General features: G+C 39.0%; 1 protein-coding gene across 1 annotated transcript in view; it reads right to left on the bottom strand.

The window, feature by feature from the left end:
- Positions 1-20,456, bottom strand: part of FGF12 (fibroblast growth factor 12) — a 554,165-nt gene extending 533,709 nt beyond the window's left edge. The window contains exons 1-2 of the mRNA XM_060010936.1: positions 20,354-20,456; positions 20,065-20,207 (exon numbers count right to left, since the gene is read on the bottom strand). Coding sequence (XP_059866919.1) covers positions 20,065-20,077 — 13 coding nt within the window. The 5' untranslated portion in view covers positions 20,078-20,207; positions 20,354-20,456. The remainder of the gene's footprint in view (positions 1-20,064; positions 20,208-20,353) is intronic.
- Between the last annotated feature and the right edge of the window lie 1,854 nt (positions 20,457-22,310).

The following is a 22,310-nucleotide window of genomic DNA, read 5'->3' as shown; positions in this document are numbered from 1 at the left end:
GCTATGCTCCCTCACCACTAACAAAGACCAAAACCTCTCTGCGCTGGAAGGGGAAACTACAATGCTCCTCATAAAATCACTTAGAAGCCTGAGGGTGGTAATTAGCTCATCTCCTGAGCTCTCCCTTCTTCAGGTTAAGCAACTTTAATTCCTTAACCTATCATTAAAGTGCTCATTTTACAGGCATACTCTATTTTTACTAGGTTCTTCTAAACTGCAGAGTCCAAAAATGGACACAAAGCTTTAAAAACATCTAAATAATATAGACTATAACCAAAGATCACATTCACATACCCAGAAAATTATGTGTCTTTAAATAAATTGTAGCCACAGTTACTGAAGTTTAAGATTTGCTATATTTAATGTGCTCAGATAAAATAAAATTAGAATTTTATTTTGCAATGAAACAAACCTAAATAAAGCCCTGTAGCATCATAATAAAAAGACACATTTCCTCTTTCAAAAGATTTGTCACTGAAAATGAGGCAGCGATGAAGCAATGACTTCTCAGCACCGTATTTCCTTGTTTTATGAGTGGAAGTCACTTACCATATTCGAGTAGATACATTATTAAAAGCATTTAGTGTCACAAAAGAGTCACGTTTCTTCGAATATCAGCATTGCATAGTTCTAACAATTTTGGATACAGCATTAATTATTTTAGAAGACGTTCATGGAAAAATACTGTGTGAATGGCAAAAAGGAGATGGAGGCCGCTTTAGGAATCTTTAATATCAAATGAAGGTATACTTGCTGCAATCTTTAAACAGACCCTGGGCTGTGATGTGGTGGCGAAACCTGGTCCAGGAGACCACGATTATAGTCCTGATTTTGTACTTGGGCAGGACACTTCTTCTGTGAAAATAACTTTTTGTGTGTGTGGAAAAAGGGCATATTGTATTATCTAACAAGTTAGGTAATTGAACTGAGGTTTCTTCTAGCTTTGTGATCATAAACCAATGTACTATAAGTATTAGATAAATTCACCTTAAAAATAGACATGGAATTAAATGCATTATTTAAGTTGGGGCATTTCTTATAGCCTTCTCATTTAAAAAAGGGATAGTTAATAGGATGATATGCAGGCTCAAATATAAAAAATAGTCCATGTCACCTTGGGCAAAACTCTCAGAAATTTACGAGTTGATTATAGGCACCCACCTTCGTTTTTAAAATAACAATATGTCTTATTGGTATTTTCTCTACATTGCTTGTGCCTCAGAGGTTTCAGGGATTACAAACTGATTTCCAAAAGACAGTATCTTGCTCTATACCTGTCAGAGTCCGTGCTTTATTTAAACAGGATAGTATATGGGAAAACATTTACAATCTGTAAAGCATTTTAAAGATGCTATATTTTTTACCTTCCTTCCATCTCCCCAGCAAAATTAATCTCTCCTTATCCTGTACTATTGGAACTTTGTTTCACCTCTCTTATAAATTCTTAATCCATGCTCTTTTCTACACTAGATCAACCATCCCTTCTAATAGGAATTATCTTACTCACCTGAGCATCTATAGGGCTTAGCATAGTGAGATTTGTAACAAATACTCAATAATTTTTTGACGAAATAAAGAATTAAAGTTACTAGAGAATATATTACAAAATGTGCTTTAGGTGTCATAGCCATAATTTCTTATACAGAATTTCATCTGTTTTTAGTACTTAGCCTCCTTTTTAAATATACACATTCCTCCCAGAGAAAACAGAAAAATTCAGTGGATAGCAGAGTCCGTTAGTTCCTTTTCAGTGTTTGAAGGATTAAGTCTTGGCGTCTTCTTTAAAATAATTCCTTAAAATCATGTATTCAAAATGTATTAGGAGTAGGGGAGTGGGAGGTACAAACTAGGCTCAAGGATGTACTATATAACACAAGGAATATAGCTAATATTTTTTAATAACTGTACATGGAAGGTAACCTTTAAAAATTGTATAAAAATAAAATTTTTTTAAATCAAATATATAAAGTATGACTGGACTAATGTTAATGAAAAAATGCATGTTATAAGAAATCAAAGCTACATGGATGTGAAGGAATTCGGAAGCAATACTAGGAGTGACTGTCTTTAAGTGTATGCTGCAATTTTCCCTATAACTTTAAACTTTCGTATGAAGAACATAAATTTCCATCAAGAAAAAAACATAAAATCAAAAAAATGAAACATAAAATCAGAAATATATATATATATTATTGGGCACATAATTGGTTAAGACTTCTGATTCAGTAATCTAAACATAATGACACCCTTAAATAAATAATAATCTCTTGTCAGCTAGACTCATAAAACATTAGATTTCTTTTTTAAGTGGAAGAGAATCTCTATATCATCATTTCTTTAGCCCACCTCATATTACCAATGACGCAACAGAAGCGCAGGAGGTAAAGTGACTTTGCCAAGGTCACATCAAGTCAGTGAGTGAGTGCTGAGCAGCACCAGGATAGACTCCAGATCACCCGACTCCTAGCCCAGTGCTGTTTCCTTCCTGCCTGTCCTCTCTGATTTATTCATCCAGAACTAACTGATCAAGCAGAAACAATTGGGAATAGTCAGACCTCTATTAATAACAATTTGCTTTTATATAGTACCATATAGTTTACAAAGCACTTTCCATATACTCTCTCTCCTTGATTCCTTCCCAAAACCCCAGAGAGCAGACAATTTACCACCATTTACGATAAACTAAGGCCTAGAAAGGTAAAGTGATATATCCAAGGTCACAGAGCCAAATTTGAACCCTGACTTTCTCACTATGAATTTAAGTCTGTGTACATAAATCCACAGCAACCTCTCTTTCAGAGATACAAAGAAAAAAATTCTTCCACCATAACCCTCATTTGCATCCTATTAAGCCAAGATTCTAAGGGGACTGCCCCAGTAACTTTGTGAAGGGTTTATAAGTAGAAAGGCTGACTTTGAAAGAACTTTAACCAGATGCATAAACTATGCAAAAGTAATAGATGAATTGAGAAAAAGAGCAGGACAGCCACCGAAATGCAGGTCCAGCAAATTGATTTAGACACCAACGACAAGAAAGGTCTTCATTATCTACTTATTTCAGCCCCCACTTTTGAGCTGAGGGAACTAAAACACCTCTATCTCCCAACCCTAAAATGTAGAAATCCCAGGGTTTCTTGAAGAACAAAAGTTATGATAGTCATGACTCTGGAAATGCCACCCCTTTGCACTGATACAGCAGTCTTTTTGTTGGCACTCACCAAAGGTCCTGAGCAGTACAGTCTGTTCCCTAGAGTCGCTGGGGTCAGAGATGTATCTAAAGACAAGAATTAGGATGTGAGGTGTGCAGAGCAGTCTTCACATGAGCGGACAGGGAGTGGAGCATCCAGTCTCTGATGGGAGTGAAGAGGACCAGGAGACTGGGGACAAGGCACATGCACAGATGATGATGAAGGATCACGCCACTCCCCATGGGACAGGATGAGAACAACACAGAAGAGACTGTTTTGTTTCTCATTTTCAGAAACAGGAGAGAAATTGCTTCTAACAAGAAGGAGGAGGAGGAAGTTTTCACGCCTAGCCAGATTTCATAGGGAGGAAGATCAATAGTTCTCTTCCATGGGCAACAAGAAGTTAAGTCACAGTGAATACGATCCATTATTTAGAGAGCTATATTTGAGCTCAGGGTGAGATCTGAGAGCTGTTCAAACAAGAAGAAAAGGTAAGTGGAGGCTGTGTACTACATGTGTGTCAACCCCGAGTCTTTAGCTACTTTATACCCAAGGATATAATGAAAAGTGCTACGAAAACCAAACAAGTAAATATTATTATACATCAAGCACCTTATATTTTATTCACTCAATTAAGTTTCTTTTGTTAATTGAAATGACCTTAATATGGCCAAGTTACTGGGATCACAAAGAAGACATAGTCTTTGCCTTCATGATGCTCATAGCCTAGAAGACAAGCCTGACATGCAATCAAGGAACCATGTATACTATAGCAGCGGTCCCCAACCTTTTGGTAGCAGGGACCAGTTTCACAGAAGACAATTTTTCCATGGATGGGGGCGGGGGGTGGGGGGTTGGGGACAGGATGGTTCAGGTGGTAATGCGAGCGATGGGGAGCAATGGGGAGCAGATGAAACTTCGCTTGCTTACCGCTCACCTCCTGCTGTGTGGCCCGGTTCCTAACACGCCGCAGAGCTGTACCGGTCCGCAGCCCAGGGGGTTGGGGACCCTTGTACTATAGTGAAGAAAGAAATCAACATGGCAGGAGAGTTCAAAGGGCCGGAGGACAGAAAGACTTTTCTCAGCAGAGAAGGACCAAGAAAATCTTTAGTAAGAAAATTATAATCTCATTACTTGTGGATATAAAAAGTTAATGTACTTGGGGAAGATATTAAGAGATTTCAAGTTGTGTTTTGCTTTTAACAAATAATGTAATTATTGCTAGTATTTTATTACTGATGAAGAACTGACTATTGAACAATATGTTATTTATAGTTCCTAGCTTCCCCATAATATACCATTTGCTAATAGTTAATTAAGTCATGAAACCATAAATTTAACAGAACACATTACATTCTTAATGTTCACTGAAGACAACGTTCTCTGCCTCTCCAAAATGTTTAAATTCTATGTTTGTACATCTGTTGTATGTTTTCAAGACAATGCAAACATAGGAAAAATCTCAAAAATATATTGTAAAATAGTAAGATCAAAGCTGCATTTGGGAAGCTCTCCCCTGAATTTGCTAGGTGAATTGAAATTCAATCAATATTAACCTGTGCAAATAAAGAGAGTCCTATTCTTCCAGTTTAAGAACTGGCCCTGCTTTCAAAATAAGTAATGAGAACTCTAAGCCATTTTCTCTTTCTGACATTGCATAAGTTTCAAGTCCTGTACCTATGTCCAAAGCAAAGGTCTTTCATTCGAATTACTGTTTTTAAAGAAATCCTCAGGGGTTTCAAAACTGGTACTTCCAGATCTCTGAGACTCAGAGCCACTGATTAAAATTTTTAATCATATTTATAGATAAGTAGGCTTTAGGATGGGGACTTAATATGATTTAATAGATAGAAAATAGTATCGGATTCAAGAAACTGGTTTTCATTCTTTACTTTACCAGGATTGAGCCCCTTTTTCCCTGGGCCTCAGTTTTTCCAGGTAAAATGACGAACATAAAAATGACTTCTAAAATCTCTTCTGACCATAAAGATGCTATCACAGTGCTGGGAAGCTAGTAACTTTGCCAGTTATGAATTGGCAAGGTGATTTTTCTGGGAAATTATTGCTTGAACTGTGAGAGCTAAGACACATTTCCCATCATGAATTTGAAGGCAGACTTAATCACTCCCATCCCAAAGAGCCTCTAGCACTTGTTAATATCTCCATTATGGCATTTACCATATTGCATCTTGAGCAGTGCTGTCTGTCTTCCACGCTAGCGTGGAAGGTTCATGAGGTCAGAACTGTGTCTTGTTCAATGTTTTGCCAATGCCCAACAATGCATGACTCGGGGTAAGTGTCCAATGGATGCTGGGGTAGTGGAAGAATGAATAAATTAGTATCTCAGGGCAATTTTTAAAAATTGTCTGGACCTGATCTTGGTAGTTCTCTTAACCCTGTAACTCTTTTAAGGTATTTACATGGTGTTTCCTCATGGGAAGACTACTTTAATGACCCTGATGTCTGACACCCTAACTATGATGGATAAACAGAGGAAACCAGCCAGGACACTGCTGAGAATTCCACAAAATGCTATCTCCAGGACCTCTGACCTGAGATTATCTTTCCACAAGATTATTCAGTATCTTTTGAAAGTAAAGACTTCTAAGTAAAGATGGGGAAGTTGAACACAGGCTTTTACTTTCATTCCTACCTGAAACACCATTAAAAGTACAATAAAGGTGTGTGTGTGTATGTGTGATAAATCTATAAAGATGCAGCAAAAGGGAGAGGAGACAACAACTGTCAAATTTTAGAAACAGGAAGCTGGTGAAGATAAAAAGGATTTAGCAGACCTGAGAAAACTCAATTCTAAGCCAGTAGTGGGGAAAGACAATAAGCAATCTAATTTGGACTGCAGAATCTTCAAAAGTTTAGACAGCAGTAGCACCAAGCTTGTCTAGAAGTAGGGTGAAGGGGAAAAGGATAAAATACACAGAACTGGTGGACAGTTTGTTCTTAAGAAGGTATTATAACCTCAAACCCTCTCTTAAATGTTGAACATCTAGACAACTGCCCTCCCCAACCTCAGCAGAAGACTGCAGATGTGTTCTTTGTAGAGGACAGAAGAGAGGCTCTCTGTACAGTGGGCCGAGTAAGTACCACATTGAAAACTAAGAGATTAAGTGAATTTACATGCTGATCGCTGAGACCCACAGAATCCTGGCAGCCACGTCTTTATCATACAGGCAGGAGAAAGAGTCTTCTCTGAGGAATTTATAAACAATAAGAAGCAAGACCTAAAGATACTGATATCAGGAGTTCCACAGTGAAAAGCCCATGAAAGTGACCCTGTAACTAAGATCATTATCAATAAGCCCCACCCATGTGTACAGAGCTTCCAGTCGCCTCTTTAGCCTGCTCTTAAATATGAACAGGCAACAAATATAAAAACATCTGTACAAAGTCTCTAACATGAAAGACAGAAATCGAAACAAGTAATTAAATAAAAGCTAACTGGAAACAAAGGCTATGGAAGGAGATGAAAACTTCTAAAAGCTATATTATTAATATGCCTAACAAGGTATTAGAAATATTGCCTCAGTGAAACAAGACAGCATAATATAAAATCAAACATTCAAAGAAAAACAACAAGTAAGGATCTTGAAAACTAAAAGTCTGATATCAGAAATTAAAAATAAAACCTAACAGAAAGAGTAGAAGATAAAAATGAGCCTATCATCAAGAAAACAGGTGAAAAAATGCAAAGGAGGTGAAAACAGGAAATAAAACATATTAATAATAAAAATGTTTTAAAATTCAGGATATCAGGGACTCCCCTGGCAGTCCAGTGGTTAAGACTTCACCTTCCAATGCAGGGGATGTGGGTTTGATCCCTGGTCAGGGAGCTAAGATCCCATATGCCTCGGGGCCAAAAAAACAAAACATAAAACAGAAGCAATGTTGTAAAATTCAATGAAGACTTTAAAAATGGTCCATGTCAAAAAGTCTACTAAAAAAAAATTTCAGGATATCAGTATCTGAGTAACAAGATTTCAAAAAAGCTGGAGCCAAACAACAGTAACAACAAAAAAGAAACAGAGAATAGGAAATCATCAAAAAAAAAATTCAGGAAAATTTTCTAGATGCAAAGAATATAAGTTTCCACATTAAAGAAGCCAACAAAGTACCCAGTATAATGGGTGAAAATAAAACCATAAGAGGGCAAATCTTCATAAATTTTCAGAACTCTGGGAAAAAAGAGTTTTTCAAAGAGAAAAAAATAAATCATGTTCAAAAAATGATGAATCAGAATGTCATCAGACAAGAACAACTAAACTGAAGGGAGAAGACATTATAGTGGTGCCATTTAAATTCTGAAGGAAAATTATTTTCAACCTAGAATTCTATACCTAGCCAAGTTATTGCCCAAATATGAGGAAAGAAGGAATATATTTTCAGATATGCAAAGGTCCAAAAAATTTAACTGTGTATCCTTTTTTTCAGGAAGCTGCTGGAAAATTGATTCTACCAAAATAAGCAAGTGAATTAAGAAAGAAGAATACAGAGGATACAAGAAAACAAGAGAACCAAGCAAAGAGACCTGCAGAGATTTTCCAGGGTGATGGAAACAGAGATTCCAGGATCAAACCAGTGCATAGGGCATAAAAGGAAAAGCGCACATATAGAACCAAGTCAGAAGGTTCCAAGAGAGATTACTTCAAGAAGATGAACTTGATAAGATATCTGTGCATCAGAACGGCTGGAGCTGAGATTCAGAACGGTGGCAGAGGCTTGGAGTTAAATAGTGAAAAGTATGTATAGAAAGCTGAACAAACAAAAAACAAGACAACTATCAACCACAGAAAAAAACAAAATCATAAGAGAAAGGAAGAGTAATCACAGTCATTAAAAACGTTTACATAGTCATAAAAGTGTAACTAATAAATACTGAGCTAACCAAAACAATTAATGTAACAGCCCTGGGAAGATGGTAGGATAGGAGGAATGCCTGTTGTGAGAGTGTGATGGTAAGAGAGAGATGAAAACTTCATTTCTACAATGGGACATCAAAAATAGAGCTGAGAAACTGAGAGGAGGTAAGAAGAGAATGTCATTTAGAACACAGAGGTAAATAGCAAAAAGAATTGCGAGTGATGTCTCTGGAGAGAAAAAAAATTTGAGGGAGGGGACAAGGAAGTGCTATCTTTGATAATACACTTTCCATAACTGTGACAAAAATGGCAAGTGCACAAAAAAGAAAAGGAAGACAACACCTCAAATGTTATTCATGGTCTTCCCTGGTGGCGCAGTGGCTGAGAGTCCACCTGCCGATGCAGGGGACACGGGTTCGTGCCCCGGTCCGGGAAGATCCCACATGCCGTGGAGCGGCTGGGCCCGTAAGCCATGGCCGCTGAGCCTGCGCGTCCGGAGCCTGTGCTCCGCAGCGGGAGGGGCCGCGACGGTGAGAGGCTCGCGTACCGCAAAAAAAAAAAAAAAAAAAAAAAAAAAAAAAGTTATTCATGAGGGATCATCGTTACACCTCTCTTGCTCTAGAAGCATTTCTGAAGGAATGAGTAGCATCAGAGGCTGCAGTGTTCCCCAGCCCCCTCACACCTTTACTAAGACCTGCATGATTCAATGGGGAGTAGGGATCAAAAGAGGTTGCTCAGAGAAAAGACAAGGCTGTCCTTGCCATCTGTGTAACCGCTCCTTATGGTTATTTGAGGAAAATCATCTGCTGACCTTCATTTTCAAAATCTTGTTCATAAATCTTTCACCAGCCAGGCTGAGACCTTCTCTATACAGGTGGTATTCTAGATTTCAACCATTGATTACAGCTGTCCAGTTTGGCAGAAAGTGTCTTCCTGAAACTGTTTTTTAAGACTTTGATCCAAAACAGCTCTATGTTGAGTTACAACTAAAGGCTCAGACTGGAAGTATTATGCTTGGAATTCATTTAAACCTTTAAGCAAACTGAATCCATCAGACTCAGCAAAAGCAATGGCTATGATTTTGTACCCCAAGTTATAATAAGGCAGTTTTGAGATACTTAATGATAGCTACATTTTGTTAAGTGCTTACTATTTGCCAGGCAGTGTGGCAAACACTTTCATATACTATCTCATTTAATCCTCAAAACAACTCTAAGAATAAATACTATTATTATCTCTATCACATAAGTGAGAAAATCTAGAGTTAGGAAGATTAGGAACCTTGCCCAATATCTTCTGCTAGGAAGTAGACATCAAAATCAGAATTGGGTTAAAACCAGAATTGGGTTAAAAACTGCTCTAATTTCTTCATCTTCTCTAAAGAAAGACAGCCAAAATATCAAAATACAGTGATGGTAAGCTGAAAAAGAACATATATCTTACATGAATCTTCATATACTTAAGGAGAATTTGAAGAACTTCATATAGCATAGTTGCAAAATGCATGCATATTAGTACCTGTATAGTGTTTGTCCTGTTACTGTAATTCTGAGAGTTGATAATAATTTATAGATCACTGAAGAGCAATTTTTGAGCCTGACACATTTCAAAAGTATTTTTTGGATCTTCCCCCTAAAATACCAATCTGTAAGTTTCAATGCAAAAATTTCAGGGGATTGAGAGCCCAAGGTGAACAGAAATGAAACTCACTGTTCCACTAAGCAAGGGAAGTGTGTCAGCAGCAGAGGTTGGCAAAAGTCACAGAGTGCAATACTGGATCACAGCATTTCCTCTGGCCGTGGAACTGTGCTTACAGGTATACCTTGCTTTGTGCGATGGATATTTTCTTGAAAATCTAGGGAATAATTAAAGCTTTGCAAATGGAATTATACTCTAAAAGCCCTGGAATCTAATTTTTAAAAAGACAATTGATATTAATATTTTTGAAGTATAAGTTATCATTATTTACATTATGTAATTTGTAACAGGCCACCACAATTTTCTTCTAATCTTGGGGGGCAGGGACTACCTGCTTCATGGGGGCACGGACTTTGTCTTCTCACTACTATATTCAGCACCTAGAACAGTGCCCAGCTTATCAAATATTTGCCAGATTAATGAATTAACCAATCACTTAATCTTTCCTAGTTGCTACATGTATATTAATGAGGCTATACCTTTGCTCATACTATTGCATCAGCTTGGAATATTTTTCCAATGTTTCAATTCCATCCCTTCTGCAAGACCAAGCTCAAATGCCAACTCCCTTCTCTGTATTCCCACAGATTATAGTTCTGTATCTGGTGTAACAGCAGAGGGTATAAATCTTGTACTATTCATTGGTTCCTGGTCTATGACACCTAGGCAGAGTAATCCACACAGAAGGTATGATATTAAAAGTAAATTTTAAATTTAATCTAAATTTTCACGTGCATACCCCACTGTCAGCTCTTCCTAGGCTTCTATTTGTGTCTATCTTCAAAACCAAGTCTGTGAAGTCAGAAACTGTGTCTCTTTTCATTTCTAATCTTGATGATAAGCAATGTGCCTGGCACAGATAAATAAATATATGTATTCATTTTATAAATGAAAACATGTATTATTTGTATACACCATTAATAACATCTTGGTACTAATTAACCAGTGTGTGGGTATGGGTAATACTGGGATGATTTTGTAGATGTGATCTTAGTTACTCTTTTAAGCTATGGAGTTCCGTCATGAGAGTGCTACCCCAAGATCAGCCAAATGTACATTTATTTCTAGATATAATACCCAAATACAAGAGAATCATAGACTACATTGTTTACAGTAGGGGTTCTCAAAGTGTGATCCCCTAACTAGCAGCATTAGCATCCCCGGGGAACCTGTTAGAAAATGTAAACTCTCAGGCCCACCCCAGACCCACAGAGTCAGAAACTATAGGAGGTCGAGAAATATGTTTTAACAAGCCTACAATTTATTATAATCCATATTTACAGTTGAAAACCCCTGACCAGGTACAACTGGGCAGAAGGTTGTTCTCACTATTCTTCCCTGAACAGTGGAATGGTACCTGGACCTAAGCAACAATGTCAACATTCCTATCACAACAGTCAAGTTCTCTTTTCTGAGGAAACTCAACTTCATCTTAGGCCAGACAATGGGAATAATGTAAAATTCTGATCAAAAAAGATTAGCGGATTTCTTTCATTTTTGTCACCATTCTTTAATTTTTTAGCACGACTTAGACCAGTAGGTCTTAAAAACTATCATTTTAAGCCATATACCACAGCTGCATGGCATTCTGCTTGTTCCAACCTAAGGGGGAAAAAAAATGAGTGAACTAGAACTAGACAGAATGAAGGAAAAACTAGCGAAGCAGCAAGGGTCATCAGTCTAAAGAAAAGTATGAAGGAATGGATTCTAGACCAATCACAGCTGGTATCAAAGTAGGGTGGGCGGGCGATACCAGGGGAAGAAAAGACTATGGTTCTGTGAGAGTAAGAATGGTGGCAGCGGCCAGCATCAGCGTCAGGTAGGAATCTCATCTTGCATCAGGAATGTTCACATGCGATGGACTGAAGGATACTGAAAGTTGCATCTGGCTCCATGCAAGGGGCTAATGTGATAGTGAGGAGTTTAAGGCAGGAATCCAGCCCCATACAGGAAGAGAGGAAGTATTAATAGTAAGCCTAAGGATCAGAGGATAATCGCAACAGCAGCAGCTGTTAATACTGAGTACTGATTTTATACTTGGTTCATTATGTAAATATAAAATATATATTTATTACATTTGTTATATATTATATATTATATATTATTACATTCATATATAATATATATTATTTGTCTCATTCATCTTGAAAGAGCCATTGTACAAATAAGGAAGCGAAGACACAGAGAGATATCTTGCCCAAGTCACAAGGACTAACAAGTTGCTAGTTGTGTGTCTGATTTGAAGTCTTGTAATCTTTCTACAACACCACTGAGCTTCCCAGGTAAGCAGGTGATGTGAGAGGAGGTGCAACCCCATGCTTACTTAAGCCCCTGGGGTTGGAAGCCACCTCAGGCATATGAGCCTCGGGTGCTCTCTCATAGCCACCTGACAGCAGTCAGGAACACTCCTCATGCTTCCCCAAGTCTGGCTCTGATTGGCCCAGGGTTTTGGTGAGCCTGAGCCTGCAGAGATCACCATCCTGAAGGCTAATAAACTGTAAACATCGTATGCGTGTGTACACAACTGGCCTAGGTTTCAGCAAAGGAAGTACCAGACCACAGCAAAGTATGCCTCAGATGTTCAGTTGTGGTTAAGCCCACAGACTCCGAAGCTTGTCTGCTATGTACTAGCTATGTGACTTGGTCAAATTACTTAACATCTCTATGCTGGGGTTTTCTACTCCCTAAAATAGGGATAACAATACCGCCTGCCTCACTGAATTGTTATGAGGATTAGAGTCACTATATGTAAAGCACAGTGCCCTATACATAGTAAAATATATATATAAGCACAATTTCAAAAGACTGTTATCTCCTCAAATGTCCTTTCAATGTCTCACATGAATAAAGCGTGAAAACATCAGGCATAAAGATTTTTGCTTTAGTTCAGTTTAGGTAGATCTGTTTAAAACATTTATAACTAAGCCCAATACCTAGTGTACTTTATAGAAAAAAAAGTAATAAAATATTGATGAAAGATTTAAAAAAGGAAAAAACCCTCACAATCCAATCATCATTACCCAAATATTGCCTCTTTTTACATACTGACCTCAGAATAGCAGCTTACCATTCCTTTTTTTTTTTTTTCTACAGTGTTTACAGCCCATTTTCAATTATCTGTGCTCTCTGAATCACTGGTGGTGGGATTTGTTTCAGGTAAAAAGCCAGGCAGAGTATATGCTTAAAAAAATGAAAAAGAAAAGCTCTGTGGAGAGGCAACAGGTGTCCCCTGGGATACCTGCCAACGTACCATCAGTTGGATCACAGCAGCAAAATACCATGGCCTCCCTGGGTGGGAGTCCCACGTTCCCAAAGACAGGGAGACAGAGACTGTTTCAAAAAGTAACTGGAGAGAATAGCAAACTAAAATTAGAACTATAGACATTGATCCTGGAACAAAATCCACCATATTCTGCATGCAGGGATGCCAATGAGGATGAAGACATTGGGGGAAGTCATGGGTCTTCTTGGCCTCAGACACACGCCATCTATTTACATGTCTATTTTCTAACCCAAGCCTGTAGGACAAGAATTAGTTTCTCTCTTCTACATGTTCTCTCTCTTAACACTAAAGAAGGCAATAATAAAAATCAAGGTCCAGGAAGCAGGAGTACTGTAGTGTTTCTGACAAAGGACACACGTACCTGATAACATTTCATATTAATCACCCTGTAGCTTATCTACTGATTCCTAATTGAGAGTGCACATCCTGATCACATGAGGTGCTTCTTAAATATCCAAGTCCTATGTACCATGGGGTGCCCCGTGATTCAGATGTGCACCCCTGATTGAAAATCCTGTTAGCGGCCAGATTTTACACAGTCTATGTTTTAAACCCAACCAAGGTATAATACTTGACCCAATGCATCTTCATCCCCAACCCCACAAGATGTTATATAACTGCCTTGAACCTACATCTGAGCAACAAGGAGATAAATTCACGTTTTTGAGGAGTTACTGCAAAAAAAATACATAGAATAAGGACAAATGAAATCCCTTTTGGTAAATTAAAGCCTTTGCAGAAGTCAAAGGAGATAACTTGTTGAGTGTGTATGCAGTATGCTTGCTGCTAAAACTACAAAAATGGCAAAGGATTAATTTCTCCCCTCTAGGATGAGATCCTAATGAAAAGACAAACACAGCTAATAATAATGAAAGACTATGATTCTAAACTCTAAATGGTTTATTGGTACGAGTTTAATTTCATAATCATGATATAGGGGGTATGGGGCTTGGGGAAGGCATAATAATTCTTATTTTACAGAGAAATAAAGAGAAGATGGATTGCCTAAGTCACTTCGTCTTTCTTAGCCACTGTTTTGTTATCTACAAAATGAAGTTAAAATGTCTAATCACAAGGTTTTAAGGGTGATGACATATATTAATAGCCCTTTAAAAAAAATACAGAGTGCCTCATGAATGTGACAAATCAGGAAACCCAATATTAACAAATCCAGTATAACATAATTATTAGTCATTCAGTAAGCATAAAACACCACACCTAATAGGGTCAAAAGCTTAAAGGCATAAAAGGACAGGGATAAGGGAATGATGAAGAAAACTAACTTGCCACCTCCAGACTCATTACTAACAAACCTCATAATAACCACCTGACTCAGACAATAGGTTACTAGCCAGGTAGCTAGTTAGTTGGACAGCTTTTAGAGTAGGTACTTAGCAAGAGTTCAAATGTTCTCCCACACAAAAATTCTGTTTAAAGAAACCAGAAGTGGAACAAAAGGCAGGCATTATTGTTGTGGAATGTTAAGTGCCTCCGCAGAGGTCATTAATCACTACGACTTTAGATTCTAGCCTTCTGGGTAACCTACTAGAACTCTGAAAGATGAATGGAGAAGAGACATATGATGTTAGAAATCGGCAGGTCTTGAGCCTGTCAATGTATCCCCAGACTGTAAGCTCCTGGAGGGCAACCCAATGCACTATTCATATCACCATCCCCTACATTTAACAATGTGCCTGGAACAATGTGGCAACTCATTAAATATTTTGAATTAAATGAAATGAACTCCCTTTGATATTTAAGAATCTTTAAGACTCAGACAGGAAAAGTGATTTGTCCAATGTTACACCATTAGAGCTGGGATATGAAGTGATCTCCTATGCCCAATGTGTATTCTGTTATGTTTTGTACCGTATTATATTTTACTTATCCTACAATGGTCTCAGAGATTTGGTTGTTTGTTTTTTAACCACAAAGTAGCTTTTCTAAAAATCACTTCCCAGCTCTGATAAACTAGTTGCTGCATAGACATTTCCTTTGTCTCCTGCAGGGTGAACCACTCTGGTTTCAGAGAAATGAGTACTCTATACCTTACCTATGTTGGTTCATGCCCCTGGCTTGCCTCTAATGTTGGTGTGAAACTCAGAACACAGTTGAATCTTCACGGGGAACACATGTGTAGTTCTCTATAAAGAAAGCAGGTCACGTTACTGCCTTCTACGTTCTGAAATAGCCAAACTTCTTTCACCTCTCCCAATTTATAATCTCCTGGATGCATGAACAAAGGCTATCCAATTCAACATATATAATCTGAGTCCCTACTATGTAAATGAAAATGTTTTATCTGATGCAGACACCTGAGTAGCTACATGAATATTAGAGATTCATATTATGCCCACAAAAAAGTTATCTATGAATGGAGATTTGAGAGTGAGATGTTTAAGATCAGAGACTGCATCTCAGTTTTCTTTTACATTCTCAGAACTAAGCACATTGGGAACATAGCAGGTGCTCAATAAATGTTTGTTTAAATAAAGAACACAAAAATTATAATGTTGATTGTAAGAAATGCAGTATGTGAAGGACAAACAAGGACTTTAGGTCATATAAAGTATACTAGTAAATATTAATTAGATGTAAGGGAGGTTAGGGAAGATCTTACATAGCAAGGGGGATGGCAAATGAACTCAAAAGAACTGAACAGAGGCAAATGACAATGAGAAGAAGGTAATGCTATATTCACTCTAAGACGGGCCTCAATTTAAGCAGTCTAATATCACACTGCCATGGGTTAATACCAGGACATTTTAAGGAGCTCAAAATAAACCTACAGAATAAGCTTTTTTTTTTTTTTTTTGCGATACGCAGGCCTCTCACTGTTGTGGCCTCTCCCGTTGCGGAGCACAGGCTCTGGACGCGCAGGCTCGGCGGCTGTGGCTCATGGGCCCAGCCGCTCCGCGGCATGTGGGATCTTCCTGGACCGGGGCACGAACCCGTGTCCCCTGCATCGGCAGGCGGACTCTCAACCACTGCGCCACCAGAGAAGCCCCAGAATAAGCATTTAAAGATAATCAGGGGGGGGCTTCCCTGGTGGCGCAGTGGTTAAGAATCTGCCTGCCAATGCAGGGGACACGGGTTAGAGCCCTGGCCCGGTAAGATCCCACATGCCACGGAGCAACTAAGCCCGTGCACCACAACTACTGAGCCTGTGCTCTAGAGCCCGCAAGCCACAACTACTGAGCCCATGCACCACAACTAGTGAAGCCTGCGCGCCTAGAGCCTGTGCTCCACAACTAAAGAAAGCCCGCGCACAGCAACGACGACCCAACACAGCCAAAAATTTAAAAATACATAAATAAATAAATAAATTTATTTAAAAAAAGATAATCAAGGGGTTGAAATTAAACGGCTGGAGGAAGAACAGAGAGGGTATTTTAAATGAGTCCATTTTCTGATATAACCGTGAGGCAAGCAATTTCTTCTGCATTTCATTTCCATTCTTTCCCAAAGCAACCAAAAACTTATAACGTGATCACATACGCAGAAGCTTCCATATTGATTAGTTAATTTCAAATCTTCTACACTGAGGTCCCCAGAGTGGTTCATTCGTACATACAATCAGTCCCCTAAGGTCTAAACTAGTGCTTCTTAAACTTTAATATGCATACAAATGACAAGCAGATGCTGTTGAAATGCAGATTTGGTTCAGTATGTCTGGAGTAGGGCCTGAGATTCTGAATTTCTAACAATTTCCAGGTGATGTTAATCCTGCTTGTCTATGGATTACACCTTGAGTAGCAAGATCCTAGACCAATGTTTAACTTTGACTATCAATTCGCATCACTTGGGGAGCTTTTTAAAAATACCTAGGCCCAGGTTCTACTCCAGAACCCATTAAACCAGAATGTCTAGAGGTGTGGCCTAAGTATCTTTATGCTTCAAAAGCTCTGCAGGTGTTTCTAATAGACCAGCCTAAGATTGAGAACCTAGCTGGACAAAGAAAAGATGTGTTACAGGAAAAGGGGGGGGAAAAAAAGAGAAGATCGGGAGAGAGAGAGAGAGAGAAGGGGAGAGAGAGAGAGAGAGAGATAGAGAGAGAGAGAGAGAGGGAAAGTTCTTTCCTCACTGTAAATCAATGCTTCTCAAACTAATGTGCATACAAATAACCTGGGGATTTCATTAAAAATCAGATTCTGATACAGTAAGCCTGGAGTAAAGATCAAGGTTCTGCACTTCTAAATCAAACCACATTTTGATTATCAAGAGTCTAAATGAGTTATTCCCGAACACAGTAACACCTGATATCTTCAAAATAAACACCTACGCCTCTCTCCTACCCTAACATTCTGACGTAACTAAGAAAGGGTTTGACCAGGCATGAGGATGTCTAAAAGCATGCCAGATGATTCTAATGTGCATCAAAGTTTGTGAACCACTGCAAGGCACAAATTCTGTCAAAGCTGTTCAGGCTACGCACCAACCCAAATCTCTGAGGCAATATTAATTACCATGGTACATAAGGATCACTGAAATTACACTGTAAATTGATTGCTAGGTCAATTGATTTATTTTCCTCTCCTCTTTACCCTGATAACAGGAAGTGATGCAAAGAGTAAATAAGGAAGCAAAAAAAATTGACCTTATTTGTAAATAACTGATGCTCAACTTGCTGGAGACTCTGGACAAGTGCTCTAAGAAAGGTTTTCAAATGCTGGAGGTAATGTGAAGGTTGTCAAATGCTGGCAACAAGAGTCAAGATTAATTGGGCCATTAGCCTTTTTTCTGGGATAGAGAACTCTTGAACTTTCAACTGACTCATGTAATAATACTTTGAGTATTGAAAGAGTTTCTAGTAGAAAAAAATATATATGCTTACATTTGAAAATGTCTTCCTGGAATTAAATTTGAATCTGTTGAGGGAAGAAGTTTGTACATGGTAGCATAAAGTACTTAAGATGCACCAATTCAAATGGGATATGGATACATTCTTCTTAATACACATTTTTTTCTTCTATAATAAAATTTCAAGTTAGCTACCATTTTTAGCTGTGCCATTTGCATCAACTCAGAAAGTGAGACCAATGTGTAAATAATTAGCCATTCTTCATATGATCAGTACCTGGCTAATTCAGTTTTGCAAAGGAAGTCTGAGAACTAACATGTAAAAGGACTTTCACCGTGTCTTTTGCCTGAAGCAATTATGGTAACTCTGCAAAATGACCACAGTATTGGTTTGGGGCAAAATTATTAACTGCCTTTGGGTCAGTGCTGTGATTCATGCCTGTATCACTGCTATTTGGATTTCTATAGAACTTCTGGCCTGATTCTTCCCAGATAAACTTCTGCGATTCTTTCTCCTTTCCAAAATCCCAAGACTGGCAGAACAGCTAGAATGCTACTGTTATCAGCATGAGATATAAACCACCTGGAACCCTGCATAACATGTAGCATATTTTATGGGAAACGAGGAGAAATAAAAAATTATCACTAAGAGATACATCCTCTTTTTATGATGGGCCAGGAATTAGTGTATAAATTGGATGCAAAAATGTTACCAAGAACCTCTGCCAAATAACCAAGTTTAATAATCAAACAGCAGGTGTCCTCTAAATACAAAAAAAAAATGCTTCTTAGTAAAACGATACTGTCTTTTGCTTAATCTCATGTTCCAGAAATACTTAATCAACTGGAATATTACAGACCTCTATGAGTTAAGACTTGGCTTCTCGTTTTAAAATGGATTCTACAATACAGTTAATAAATATATGCCTCATGTACATTTATTGACATGGGATCTCTCATATATGTACATCATTGTTAGTCAAGGAAATGCCCATCAGCAAAATATCAGAATAAAATTATCCCAATTAAAATTTGCCAGCTTGTCTGAATCCATGTTGACTCAGTTATTTTCATACTAAAAATGCTTACCTAGGTTGAAATACTTAACTCCTCTAATTAGATACTTTATTGAACAGGTACCTGCTATCATTTGACGCTCCAGTTTTATTAATCAGCCCAGAAATAGGTAACCCACCACCACTCCCTGATCCTGAGCACATTACCACAATGACTGACATTCTTGGTTTAAAAATAAAACCTTGTTTCAAATATAGCTTCTCGAGTTCTGGGTAATGAATATAGTTTCATAAAAGTTGACATCATTTCTTCTGATTTCACCACAATTAAATACATCCAGTATTCCTACTGGATATCTGACCACATTACTCAAGAGTCTTGCAAGCTGGTGGGCGTTTTAAAGAGGAGGAGGAGGAGGAGACCTGCATAGATGGAGTTAAACCCAAAGGCTATCCAATCTTACAATTTTAATAGTCATTTTGTTTATGGTTAAATATGCCATCAGAAGTTGATTTTTACAGTTCATTTCCCAGTTAGTATGTGTATATTATGCAGATTTGCTATGAGGAGAATATTAATATATACATATCCAGAACTAGTAATATGCATCATGCCTGGAGCCAAGCAGTACTCCGATACACTGTTCTTCTTAGAGGTCAGTTCTAACGCACACTGTTCCAAATAGACCCAATTTCTCTGCTGATATATTTTCAAAATGCAGTAGGATGTGGTCATACACACCCAGAAATACCATCTTCGTGGGGTGGGGGTGGAGAAATCCAAACATTTTTTCTATAGCAATGCATTATTGGATATCAGATACAAACGTGCCTGTCAGCAATCCTAAAGCAAATGAAATATATTTATTTGAACCCATCCATTCTACAGAAAAGAAACGGCTTTATCAACATATCTCACCTCCCCCACCATCTAAAGACTCTTCCCACCCCCCTACCTAAAAAGAAAAAAAAAATCACACTTCACTACGCAACTGATGGAGTATTAAACACTGTCTTCCAAGCTGTGGGAGTTAAAAAGAAGTCGCCTTCCTGCCACACTTCCCTGGTGCTGCAACGGACATAGCATCTCCTCCTATCGACCTAGTATGATGCTCACTCCCCAAGCACTGCAGTCCCCTCGCCGAGGGCTGCCCTGGCCACACGCACATGCAGCGGGAAGTCCCCCGATGGGGACAGCCTCATACCTTTGCTCTCCATTTCGGTCCCTTTCGAGTGCTGGGAAGTTCAATGGAAGTTGGCCGGAAGATGTGGGCCCGCTTCAGATTCCCAAATCCAGGAAGCCAATCTGATGATTTCGCCCGTACTTCCTTTCTTCCCCTCAGGCTTCCTGAAAGATGGGATTTCTTAAACCTTGAAGCTGCAATCAGCCGCCAAAGGACCCTTAGCAGCAGCAGCAGATTGCCTCTTCAGGGGATAGGTTGAGACCTGGTATTGATATGCATGCACGGTGCCCGCTCCGTTTGTTTTTTTTACCTGGGTCTGGAAGCTGCAAGCAGGAGCTGTCCTCCGAACGTGGTGCTGCAGGTGTAGTGACAGATCATCCCACTTTGCTCTCTGGATGTACAGCAGATTTGCATGGGCGCTGGCACGCATGCGCAGGGAGTCCCTTCGGCCGCCTCCCGCTCCCCCGCCCTTCTTCCCTTCTCTCCCCAATACGGTCCTCAGTTATCCCCGCTGAAGAGCTGTAGCTTTCGGTCACAGGGAGCGCTGCTAAAAATAAACGCCGGACCGGATTTTCCTTTGCAAACGAGAAAATGGATTGGATTGGGATTGTGTATCAATCCAATACGATTTTCCAGGATGGATTACTGAAGCCTTGGAGGAAACTGGGGTCTCCGAGCTGGGTATGGTTTTATTCAGAAGCAGAAATGAGAAAAGAGGAGTGTATTTACAAATTCCATTTAACGGTCACAATTTGGGGTTCTCTTCCTAGTTGCTGCAGTAACTTTTCATGTGAATGCTTCCTCCTCTTCTACCCACTTCCCCCACTGACTTTACGTTTCTCTTTGTATTTCCATATTTGTTTTGTTTTTTTCCTCAGGGATAGAGTGGGAGTAGCCCTGGAGCTACCAAAGATTAATATTCTCCCACTTCTTTGCTACTCTGAGTTTTCCTGCCTCCCCGAGATCCCTTTGGCCTCCACCTCAAAACTGTTCCATGAACAGGCTCCAGGGCTTCTAAAGTTCTCTGAACAAAGCCACTGAGGACATTGTGTGGTGCTTTAGCTTCTTTCCAACAGTCTACCAAGAAGCAGAGTCCCCACGGGTGGGGAGGCCCTTTATTGATAAGTGCTTTAAATCTGTATAAATAATCATTTTTATAAAGATGCAGACGAAGAGTGTTTTTCTTGTATAAGGTTCTAGGGAAGTTCTCAAAGCCAAAAATCCCTTAAAGTACTCTTTTCATATCAGAACATTTTAAAAGCCCACACTACACTTAGTTTATCTCCAACATGTTTAATAGGGCAAGAGTGTATTTACTACCTTTTTTTTTTTTAATAGAACAAATTGTCCTGAGAGAACAGTCAGTCTCTCCTTGAGAAAAATAATCTTATTCTCAGGCATAAAAACAAATCTAGAAAACTAATATCCCGAATGGCTAATGGAAGACCTGTGCCAATTAATCAAACACCCCAGGTTACACAAAGATCCCTCCACAGTAGACGTCTAATCCCAATTTTCAAAATATTGAAATACAATAAAATGTACTCCCAACAAGAAACCTGAGGCGGACTATAATACCATCTTCCTTTGGTGAATCAGAAGATATCCTGGGGCTTCTCCAATGCCTTAGGGCTATGATTACAAATATTAATCATTATGGCTCAGCCAGACATGGACATCTATTGGTGGAGGACTCCTGTTGATCAACTGCTGTGATTCAGCACTGAGGAATCAAAACGCTTGAGAATGGGATTACAGAGGCCACAGCCTAGAGTCTACCAACCTTTCGGCTCTCCTATCACATGCACAAGTAAACAGTTGGAGGAGGATTTCCCTGGTGGCGCAGTGGTTAAGAATCTGCCTGCCAATGCAGGGTACACGGGTTCGAGCCCTGGTCTGGGAAGATCCCACATGCCGCGGAGCAGCTAAGCCCATGTACCACAACTACTGAGCCTGCGCTCTAGAGCCTGTGAGCCACAACTACTGAGCTGGTATGCCACAACTACAGAAGCCCATGAGCACCTAGAGCCCATGCTCTGCAACAGGAGAAACCACCACAATGAGAAGCCCATGCACCGCAACAAAGAGTAGCCCCCGCTCACCGCAACTAGAGAAAGCCCGCGTGCAGCAACAAAGACCCAATGCAGCCAAAAATTAACTAATTAATTAAAAATATATATTGGGGGGGAATCACAAAACTCAGTGTTTCTTTAAATTCTGATAGTTTCTGGAAGTAGGCTAAGAGTAAGAGAAGACCCTGAAGAATA

Source organism: Delphinus delphis, chromosome 4, assembly GCF_949987515.2.
Source record: "Delphinus delphis chromosome 4, mDelDel1.2, whole genome shotgun sequence".
In the NCBI taxonomy this organism is placed as follows: Eukaryota; Metazoa; Chordata; class Mammalia; order Artiodactyla; family Delphinidae; genus Delphinus; species Delphinus delphis.
Note: the sequence above shows the minus strand (reverse complement) of the source record. Positions and strands in the feature narration are given on the sequence as shown.